Source organism: Polistes fuscatus, unplaced genomic scaffold (assembly GCF_010416935.1).
Source record: "Polistes fuscatus isolate 324 unplaced genomic scaffold, CU_Pfus_HIC Scaffold16, whole genome shotgun sequence".
NCBI classification, from domain to species: Eukaryota; Metazoa; Arthropoda; class Insecta; order Hymenoptera; family Vespidae; genus Polistes; species Polistes fuscatus.
Window position 1 is genome coordinate 1,700,256 of NW_025113064.1, and position 11,517 is coordinate 1,711,772.

The following is an 11,517-nucleotide window of genomic DNA, read 5'->3' on the forward strand; positions in this document are numbered from 1 at the left end:
ATCGTAAAAGATTGGAACGGGGTCTCCAAAAGTTTGGAAGTCATTTGAAAAATCGTTAACGTTTTATTATGATAGTATTGTTAATTGATCATTCGAGAAGAGAATTGAATTTATGAGGTCTTCTCGAATAAATAATTAATGTAATAAATTCATGAAAAATGTGTGTAGCAGCAGCATTGAAATTAGAAATATTTTCTTGACAAATTTCGTAAAGATTATACCAACATTTATTTAAATAATATTATCAATCGATATGATAAAATATTTGTAAAATGTTGAATTTATTTGTTTATTTATTTCTAGACGGCGTTAAGCAATTTGGAAGAAATGCAACAACACTCGATGGTATATCGAAGTAACGAAAGGGGTAGGCATATGGGGGTTGGTCCGGTACGTTCGCGTCCCATGGAAAAAAGACACGACACATCCCCATACAGTGGAGTTTCTTATCTTTCACCATCGTTACCTGAAACGTGGCGAAGGACCAATTCGGATTCAGCATTGCATCAAAGTGCTAATGAAGCTTGCCAATCAGCGACCACTATGCCTCATCGAAGAGGTATTTTATCACATATTATTATTATTATTATTAATATGATTTAATAATTTTTTCTTAATTGAATAATAAGTGAAATTGATCGAATGATATTTTCCAAAGTGCCAGCACATTATCGTTTTAGTTGCATCGGTTCCCGGATACTCGGAATAAAAATGTTTTGAAAATTCACAAGTTCTCCGAATGCTACGATTTTATGTTCGCGTAATGCGCTGCCGATTCACTTGCGTTTCACGTAAAAAACTAAAAATAGTTTACCCTCTTTTTCCCTCTCTCTCTCTCTCTCTCTCTCTTTCTTTCTCTCTCTCTTTGTTTTGTTATTTTTCCCATTCGCTTAATAAAAAATGTAAATGATTATTCATTGTTGTGTATTTTTATCTACGCGTGCATACATCAAATATAAACACTCTAACTAGTGAGAACGTATTTTAACAAATGGTTTTTTCTTTTTATTGTAGATGTCATTTCAAAATGGTTATTATTTCTTATTTAATTTGAATTATATCTAACGATTGCAATTAATCGTAATAATTAAATCTGAAATAATTATTTATACGTTTGTTAATTTATAGATCAGCACAATATGAACAGCGGTAGTAATGATAATAGAGAAACGTATCATGGTTCAATCGAAAGACCAAGATCGTCATGCGAGATGCCACGAGTACCTGGAATCAAGTACGTTTATATTATAATATATAATATATTTATTTTCAAAGTTTGCATAATTATATGCACCCCCAAATTATGGCAGGTTCAAACCACCTCCTTGAAAAAAAAAAATTAGAAAAATGAACGATAAAATAATAAATAGATTAAATTATTATACACAGAGTATATTCTTATCTATGTGTGTGCATAGATAATATTAATATTTATATTTTTATATGTATTATATTAAAATGTATGAGAAAGTTGGCGTACACACCTTTTAAAGGTAACGAAAAAAAGAAGATCCGATTTCCTCTCTTGTTACTTTTTAAATATTATCATCGTCAAAGTGTATAAGTACTCTAGCATAATTCATATTACGTCGACTTTGTACAAGTGCATATGTATTGTATTCCATGCATACCGAACTTCTCGATGCAAACGTGTTACATACTAATAATGCACAATATATATACTTCAAACGTTTACTTTGTTTCTATGATAACGACATTGACACATTATACGTCGTATTATTATCTTCGATTTTTTATTTTTATTTTGTTGTTGTTGTTGTTGTTTTCTTTATTTTTTTTCACACCACATACTTATGTATATATATATATATTTTTTTAAATATATTTGATTCTCATCCTTTTATTATATTTTTAGTTGAATTATTTTAATACCAATTGTAATTGAATAATAATTATTAAAATCTTGTTCTTTTTCATATGTGTACAACATATGTTTGAGTTCACAACCACCTGGAATTATCTTTGATTTTTATTTTTATTTGTTGTTGTTGTTTTCTTTATTTTTTTTTTCCATCACATACTTATGTATATATATATATATATTTTTTTTTAAATATATTTTATTCTCATCCTTTTATTATATTTTTAGTTGAATTATTTTAATACCAATTGTAATTGAATAATAATTATTAAAATCTTGTTCTTTTTCATATGTGTACAGCATATGTTTGAGTTCACAACCACCTGGACAACAAATTCCTATAGGAAATAATACAGGGTCGTTGCCAGATTTGAGCAACGTCCATTTTCCATCACCCCTTCACACCCCTCTAGACCAAGAGGATCATACCAGTAGTACACCCTTCAGCAACGTAAGTAGATATTTTCAATTAATGTTACATACACTCGACAAATTATTCATTTCATTTTATTCTTCAATTCATTTCATCCCCTCACCTTTTATATTTGCGTTGAAGAATCACCCCCTCCCCCATTCTTCGCCCTTTTACTTCAATTTTTCTTATTCTTTTCGTGTTTTTTAAATTCGATGTAAAGGTGTAACCCACCACCCCTACTCCCCCTTACACCATTTTTCTTCTATCCATCACATTTTGTTGGATGTTATTTTAATCTTTTTTGAATGGGAGGGGGGAATAGGGAAGGGATTGTTTTTTTCTTCAGATTTTTTATTCGTTTTATACCCGATGTAGAAATGTTGTTACACGACGCACGACTTACGATTGTTGAGATACGTTCGTAATCTAAATTACGTGACGGTGACGGGCAATTTTGCAAATTCGTTATGGTCACGTCGAGGTTTTGCTTTAGTTTAACCCAAAATAAAATAAAAGAAAAAAAGAAAGATAAGAAAATAATAATTAAATAAAAAAAGACACAATTTTTATATTATCTCGAGTTTAGAACGAAAGAAACATCGGGAGTCGTTACGTTGTTTTTTTTTTCCGATAGTTTGTACAAAAAATACATGCACAATACATACATACATACATGCATACCATATATACAAAAAAGAAACCATTTATACAGGGTGTTTCGTAATTATGTGATATCCACTTAAGAGTAAAGTTCATACAAAAAATGTAAAAAATGAAATATTTCGGATATTGTTTAATTAACAAATTACAGTACGCGAAATCATTTGATTGAACGCACGTGATGAGGATGGTTTATGGTTTAACGTTAAATTTCCATCATAATTACGAATAATCCTGTATTATATTTGATAGAAGAAGAAGAAATAAAAAACAAACAAACAAATAATTGTAGAGATGATCGTATAGAAATTGAGAAGAAGAAATATGTTGAAAAAAATTGGTAAAAAATCTGTGTACAACTGGTGTATTCCAGAGTCCTCAAACGAGCAGTCCTACAAACCTGTCGCCGACCAGCTTGGCACAAGCTGGTAGGCTATCCCTTTCACAGGATCACAATCCGTCAAGTGCCCAAGTAAATATCCTACCACCAAGAAAAAAAAAATATCAAACAAATATACCCCGTAAATTATTCTATTATTATTATTATTATTATTAGTTTTGTAGCGTTCGTGCATTTGTTAGACGTTCGTCGAATAATTTTTTTTTTTCCTTTTTTTACCCCCCGCCCCCCTTTACGAAGCATTCGATTCAAATTATTAATTTTTATAATATTAAAATTATAAATATTATACAATTATATTCTAATTCAATTGTTTTATTTTGTATTGCACAAATGATTGATTTTTATATTCTTGTGATTTATTCGAATGGTTCGTATTTGATTAGAAGAATGTTAGAATTATCGGAAGTGAGAGGGTCATTTATTAAAAGAAATAAAATAAACCAATTGGGTTTTAATCGAAATATACAATTGTAAATAATTCATTTTATTTTATTTATTTGGGGGTGGGGTCGGGGTCTCGAAACTTCTCACTTCCGTAGGAATTATACTAATTGCTTTGATCAGAATTTAGGACGAGAGTTTTAGTAGCAACTTGCATGAATTGAATTTAGAAAAGTAAAAGAAAAAAATAAAAAGGAAAAGACGATTAATTAGAAAAGAAAACAAAGAAGCAAAGGAATATAAAATAAAAAAAAAAAGAAATATCCTCCTATGCTTTTCTTTGTGTTCTTTTTATCAAACATCTCATACGCATTGGGATTTTTTTCCACATTGGCAAATTTTAATAATTTTATATTAAAAATTACAGTAATACGAGAATTTCTCAAATCAAATCAAATCAAATCAAATCAAATGAATCGTGTTTCCCAATACGTTTACGCGAGTGCACAAATCTTTAACAAATATATAAATTAAAAATTATATTTATATAAAAAAATATATAGACAACCATAGTAAAAAATCCCGCTTATGGAATTTCACCCTAAATATCAACCTTTCAGTTTGTCCATTATTTTTATTTTGCCTTTGTTGTAGTGGTCGTTTGTGTTTTGTTATTTTGCAGAACCATTTATCAGTGCCTGTTAACTCTAGGTTCCTTCCCGCGCGTAAGGTCAGTAGTATATTACACACTATAATTTCTTTGCTTTTAATCATGCCGATATAAGCACGCTGATACACATACGCACACATATATAAATATATATATATACATATGCACATACAATCATATTTTTTCCATATACATGCATTTATACATTTGATAATGATACGCTTTTTTTTTTTTTTATTTAACTCACACTCATATACACGTATATATGTGTGTGTGTGTATACATATATATACATATATATACACACGTACATAAACATGCGAATTATTAATTAAAAGTAGTGCCCTTATCTCGTTTGTGCTTGAAAATTTATTTTTTTTATTCAAGTAAGATAAGTTCTCGCAGAATCGATTGAATCATTAATCGAATATACAATGTTTATAATGATTCTTATACGAGAGAGAATGATAATGTTTTATTTAATACAATTATAATAATGTTTAATCAAAAATTAAAAGAAAAAGGGGGAAAAGGGGGAGTGGAGAAATGTTAATAGCGTAATAATAGTGATCGATTTGTTCGATTATGCGAGTTCTTCTTTTTATCGTTGAAGTATTTAAACGATAATACATATATAATGATGAAAATATAAATAAAATATATATAAAAATGGGAGAAAAAAAAATTGTTATATAAAAAAAAAAGAATAAAAAAAAAGAAAAGAGAATGAGAGAGTGTGACAGAGAGAGAGAGAGAAAGAGAGAGAGAGAGAGAGAGAAAGCATGGTGAGAAGATTGTGCACGAGAATCGATCGGTTAATAGAGATGGGTATGATGAAGCAGGGTGTGGCGCTGGAAAACAGCACAAGTACTTCGCAACAGGATCTTCAGAATTATTCTCAACAACCGGCACCTCAACCACCACCTTCGATATCTCACAATCCAGCTGGTCATTATATTTATCAACAACAACCACATAGTCCTGTGCCACCACAAAGCCCGGTTAGTATCAATGAGAGATATTTTATATTATATTATCCCAATTAATTGATCATTTATATATCTTATCAGATTAATTAATTATTCACAAATACTTTGATAAAATAATAATGATAATGATATATTAGAATTTGAAATTTGTATTTGTAATTTTAACATTTTCATTTTCATCGAATTTTTAATGAAAGTAAAAATTATTTCAAAATTTCTCGTATTACCTTGTGAAAGATTGAAATTGGAAAATGTCAAAATTCGTATGGTAAAATGTCAATGCATATTAAATACATCGATGAAAGATAGAGAATATTTGGGTTTATTTTGATGCATTAATATTTCGGGCCAATATACCAAACGATCATATGAATCTTGACATTCTCTAATTTCAATCTTTCACGTTATAATATATATATATAGATAATTTTTTATGGCGATCAAAAATGAATATACATTATTTTTATTATTATTATGATGATAATCGTGATCGTTATTAAAGAGGGAAGTTGCCTTTTAAGTCCACCATATCTTCGTTCGTTTATTCTGCGAACGGATTTGATTAGTCATTGGATATTGGTTAGTCATCGTTCGGTGCCATCAGTTGGAGTATCTAAGGATACATTTCAAGGACAATTGACAAATTTTTTTAATATTCTTCAGAGCTATTAATTTCATCTCTCTTCTTTTACTCTCTTTCAAATAAAAGTTTTCAGAGAGAGGAGATTTAATCTATCTCTCCTAAATTCTAATTGAAAAGTATTAACAATATAAATTTGATTGAACCCTTTAAAGTATTATTAAACGTTCTCGACAGTACTGGACGCATATATGCGTCCTTATTGTTAACCAACACCAATTACTTTCGTTGAACGCATAATACTAAATAAAAGATTTAATATGATTTAGAAAACGTCACAATCTCAGCAATCGCAACATCAGCAGCATCAGCAACATCAACAACAACATCAGCAACATCAGCAACATCAACAACAACATCAGCAACATCAACAATCGCAATTAAATTCTTTGGGTTCCTACAGGACTTCGCAACCTGTTAACAGGCCATCACCACAATCTTCACCTAGTTTAACCGTACAAGTAAGTTTAATTATTCGATAAATCAATAATCAATCCATCGATCGATCACAATTGTTTTTCATACCTTTCAAAATAATTCATACGAATTATTATAACAAATTATTCGATACGATAAAATTGATCGATGGTGTATCAAATAATTATAATATCGTCAATGGGGCAAACAAATAAATCGCATTATTTTGTATTCGTTTATTTTTCAAGGGGAGTCCATTAAGTTATAGCAATAATCCATCAGCTCCGCCAAGTCCAACAGGACATCCTGGTCCACCGACCCTAACCTCGGATGGAATAGATCAAAACAGTTACGTCATCAACCAAGCACAAGCTGCTGCACTTCAACAAGACTTTGAACAATTCACGATGGTAAGTTAAACGTTATGTTTTTTATTTAAACCTACGAATGTGTGTATGTATGCGTGTGAATACGTGTTTAAGTACGAACAACAAATTTCTATCCTGAAAATTAATAATTATCCCAATGAAATCATACAAAAAATGGATTGTGTCCCACATACTCGAGAAGTATAACACAAAAAGAAAGTAATTTGATTGTATAATATAATAATAATGATAAATAAATCGGTGGGTTTAAGAAGGTGGGAAGGAGGGAGGGTTGTTAGTTTAATGGTAGTTAAAAACCATGGTGTTTATCTGTTACCCGCATCCGTCAGGATTGGCCGAAATTCGCACAGCAGCTGATGGAACTTGGTTGCACCTGGACAACGCAGATAGAGGTGATGAGATCCTTTCCCCTCGTCTCCGTCTCGTTTTATTTTTTTGTTTCTTTTCCTTTTCCTTCGATCGATCGATCTATCGTTTAAGTTTCATATATTTTAATATATTTATTTAATTTGACAAAAATGAGACAAAATAATCCTATAAGTATAACAATACATTTGATCATATCGTGAACGTATCTGTTGCAATTATTTTTCTATTGTTTATCGTATTAAAATAAATTCGATAAAGAAATCAATTGATTTGCAAAAAAAAAAAACCGTACGAGATTAGAAATAATTCAATTGTATTATGTTATACATAAGTTTTTGATATGTTCTATATGTTTATACCAAAGGATTACCTAATTTAGGATAGAGTATATTTATATTCGTTAAAAATAATGTTTAATTTTGATCAATAAACGTCAAATCGTTCGTTTGTTTTTCTGTTTGATTTAGATGGACACGCCTGTCTCTGCTAACACGATTGGAAGTTACATTAGTTCGCCTAATCACACGACGAGTTATTCACAGGTGAGCGTTCAATTTACACGAAAAAAAAAAAAAGAAAAACATTGTAATATTAAAAGAAAATTATTGTTATTAACATTTATTTTGGTTTACTCTCTTAATATTAATTCGATTGAAGAATAGAATCATTATTTTTTGTTGTTGTAAAATAAATTATTCGATTTATTCCGAGCATTGTTTATCGTTGAAATTATTGTATTGTTTGTTGGTATATTACAGAACGACATGATAAATGTCGGCGGTGATTTAGGCAGCGGAGATGGCGGATATTACAGCCCGAATCCCCAAGTGGGGTATCAACCAACGAACACGTCAACGACGACGGCACAACAATTGACTCCACAAACGCCAAACACACCTACGATCATACTCACAGGTGAATTAATTATTATTATAAATCTTGTCATTAGAATTATTTCTTTTTTTTTTCTTCAAACAATTTTATTTCTATATGATTAAAAAAATAATATATCAAAAGATTCTCTCATTTATATTTCTCAATCACAAATTTATCTATTTTTTTTAAAATAAATATTAACAGATTCTTAATTATTCATACCTTAGGTATGTCACACACCTGTATGGTATTAAAAATATAAAAATATGAATAATTTCAAACAAAAGAAAATGCTACTACATTTGTGTTTAGATTTTTCTGGAGCGGACGACCTGACCAATCCAGAATTTGTGAAAGATCTAGGAACGGCAATGATGAGCGATTTCGATCCGGAACTTTTTCCAACGGACGATGCCCTCAGACAGGGTTTGGGTCAAATTGACGTTGATGGTTTACAAATGCTCACAGACCCAACCGTGGTGATATCTGATCCCAGTGCAGAAGCGCACTTCAGGTTAGATCGGCTCTAAAAAGCCCAATCCAAGGCTCAGAGAAATAAAATAAAAAGGAAGAACAGAAAGAGAGAAAGATATATATAAATATATATATATAAAGAGAGAGAGAGAGAGAAGGAAAGAGAAATACGCTGGCTTGGCCGATTAATTAAAAGTAGGACAAAACTAATTCTGTCTCTTGGTGTCTGTCGCGATCAAAAAAAAAAATTAATAAATAAATAATAAATTAAAATAAAATATAATATATAATAATATAAAAAAAAAGTAAATAAGCTCTTTATAAGACACTGCGATTAATTAAAAAAATAAAAAAGAAACAAAAAGAAATAAAACGTTGAAATGTTTCCATTGAAAAGAAAACGAAAAAATGAATTACGTATATAAATATATATATATGAAATATTATTAATAAAAAAGAAAAATAATAATTAATATTTATAATAATTCTAATTATGGCCGGAAGAAAAGAAAAAAGAGAAAGATAAGGAAAGTAGAAGCAATTTATTATTATCGTCATCCTATAAAAATATATATAATATAAATTAAGAAGCTTTTCAAGAAAAATTTCAATGTAAACATATCAACGAATACGTGATTCGTGATATATCATTGATCGAAGATGATTATTAAATAACTAAAAACAAAAAAAAATACAGATGAAGATGAGAAGAAGGTAAAAAAAAAAAATTAATAATATTAATAATAATAATAAAAAAAGTAAAATAATAATGATAATGATAACGATAATATCTCTTTATTAATCCTTTTTTTATTTTATACTACTTTGTACATTGTGTATCATGTATGAGATGATCTCTAAAAACAAAAAAAAAACAAAAACAAAAAGCACAAAAGAAAATAATACCTTTACTGATTTATACATGCTTTTATCGTATGCGATTACTAGTGATGTTTAATCATTGTCTGACAAAACAAACAAAAAAAAAACCAAGAATGAATTTATTATTAATTAAACAATTCATTCATTTATATTCATTCGTTCATTCGTTCGTTTAATTATACATCTATGTATATGTATGAAATATATATGAATTAATATATATATATATATGTAATATGTATATAAAAATATAAAGAAAAATACGAGAAAATAAATGAATGTTTTAAAAATATTCAAACAATACAATAAACGTATGATATTCTAAATATGAATGATATAAAAACCAAAATACATGTTACATAAATGTATAAAATGAGTGAACGAACTAATAAATGAATGAATGAATGAATTAATTCGAAGATAGGATCGATCAAACAGGCTTTAGTAGTAAACGTTGCTCTCAATTTTACAATTTCAACTCCTTCGACAAAATAAAAATCACATATATTAAAATAAATAATTATAAAGAAAAAAAAAAACAAGAGGAGTACTTAAAGACGCATAAAGTTATATATATGAATATATACATACACACATATACACGTGAAAGAGAGAAAGAGAAAAAGAAAGAAAGAAAGAGGGAGAGAGAGAGAGAGAAACTTTGTTTCCATTGTTGTTGTTTATCTTTTTGTTTAATTTTTTTTTTTACGTTTAAATATTTTTTATTAAAAAAACGCCGAGGAATTATTGTTAATACGAGGATAGTAATTTTTTTTCTCTTTTTATTGGACGCGCGTGCGCACATTCGTACGTATATGAATATATGTATATAAATTAAAATAAAAAAAAAGTATATATATGTATATACATACATATATTATTATTATTATTATTATATGTATATTATTAAAATGAGTTATATATATATATATATATATATAATTACCAAGTGATTTAATGTTGTTAACGTGACTGAATAATTTTCTTTTTAATTGTTTTATCTTTAAATTTTAAATTACAAAAAGAAACAAAAAAAAAGAAGAAAAAAAAAGGTAACCCAATGTCTCGATTGAAAAACCTGAATCAGAATGATCGAGAAAAGTCAAATAAAATTCTATTGATCATTCGCAGCTTCCTTAAAAAAAAAACATTTTAACTTTCTATACACGTACATACATACATACATACACACAAACAAATACACATTTTCCTTGCTGTTCGTTTTGCAATAAAAGTAATTACATAAAAAAAAAGTAAAAAAAAAGTAAAAAAAAAAAGAGAAATAAAATATTCTGCGACGACTAGCGAAATAAATAATTAATTAATTAATTAATTAATTAAATAAATATATAACTAAATAAATAAATTACATTTAATAGATTAAAGACACGTATTTAATAAACGTGTTTTTCCCGTAATGGTGGTTGTCAATTGTTTTTTGAAAGTAATATGCTATACTTTGTAATACACATTGACTAATAATTATCAAATGAATGAAAACGAAACAATTCATTAAGTGGAATTTAGGATAATCGATGCAACAGCAGCAGCAACAACTACAACTACAACAACAACAACAACAACAACAGTGTAATACATATGTAATAAAATGAAATACGACGCTTACATGTAAAATACACATACATACATATATACATACATACGTACGTACATACAATACATAATAATCCGTTCTATGTAATATAAATGAACCTAATTCTTCTCGATATCGTCTCTTCATTCTTAAATATAAGAAAATATTCGATTAAAACATAAATGAAATGAGCTCGCAGGCTGTGTGTACATATACACCCTAAATAGAACTAAATAAAACAAATACACACACACATATGTAAATATACAGGGTGATTAATTTGGATTTATTGATTTTTAATTGATCTCCTTAATAAATTAATGCAATTATATTTTGTGGCAATATGATTAGTTTAGGAGATATTTTAAATAAAAGTAATATAATTGTGTTAGAGAATGAAAGATAGAAAGTAATTATTGAAATACAAAATATCTTTTAAACTAATCTTAAGTATATTTCGAGATGTACATTTATTA

General features: G+C 28.2%; 1 protein-coding gene across 9 annotated transcripts in view; it reads left to right on the forward strand.

Annotated features, from left to right (window-relative positions):
• Nucleotides 1-8,662, forward strand: part of LOC122514852 (CREB-regulated transcription coactivator 1-like) — a 30,781-nt gene extending 22,119 nt beyond the window's left edge. For 4 of the 9 annotated variants that reach the window (XM_043631925.1, XM_043631926.1, XM_043631924.1 and 1 more), the window contains 11 exons: nucleotides 304-559; nucleotides 1,129-1,234; nucleotides 2,183-2,333; nucleotides 3,331-3,429; nucleotides 5,251-5,412; nucleotides 6,310-6,501; nucleotides 6,706-6,867; nucleotides 7,176-7,238; nucleotides 7,683-7,757; nucleotides 7,974-8,130; nucleotides 8,404-8,662. In XM_043631925.1, coding sequence (XP_043487860.1) covers nucleotides 304-559; nucleotides 1,129-1,234; nucleotides 2,183-2,333; nucleotides 3,331-3,429; nucleotides 5,251-5,412; nucleotides 6,310-6,501; nucleotides 6,706-6,867; nucleotides 7,176-7,238; nucleotides 7,683-7,757; nucleotides 7,974-8,130; nucleotides 8,404-8,621 — 1,641 coding nt within the window. In that variant the 3' untranslated portion in view covers nucleotides 8,622-8,662. Of the gene's footprint in view, nucleotides 1-303; nucleotides 560-1,128; nucleotides 1,235-2,182; nucleotides 2,334-3,330; nucleotides 3,430-4,423; nucleotides 4,472-5,250; nucleotides 5,413-6,309; nucleotides 6,502-6,705; nucleotides 6,868-7,175; nucleotides 7,239-7,682; nucleotides 7,758-7,973; nucleotides 8,131-8,403 lie in introns of all 9 variants that reach the window. The other 5 variants (XM_043631929.1, XM_043631928.1, XM_043631930.1 and 2 more) reach the window with 5 other exon arrangements.
• The last annotated feature ends 2,855 nt before the right edge of the window (nucleotides 8,663-11,517 follow it).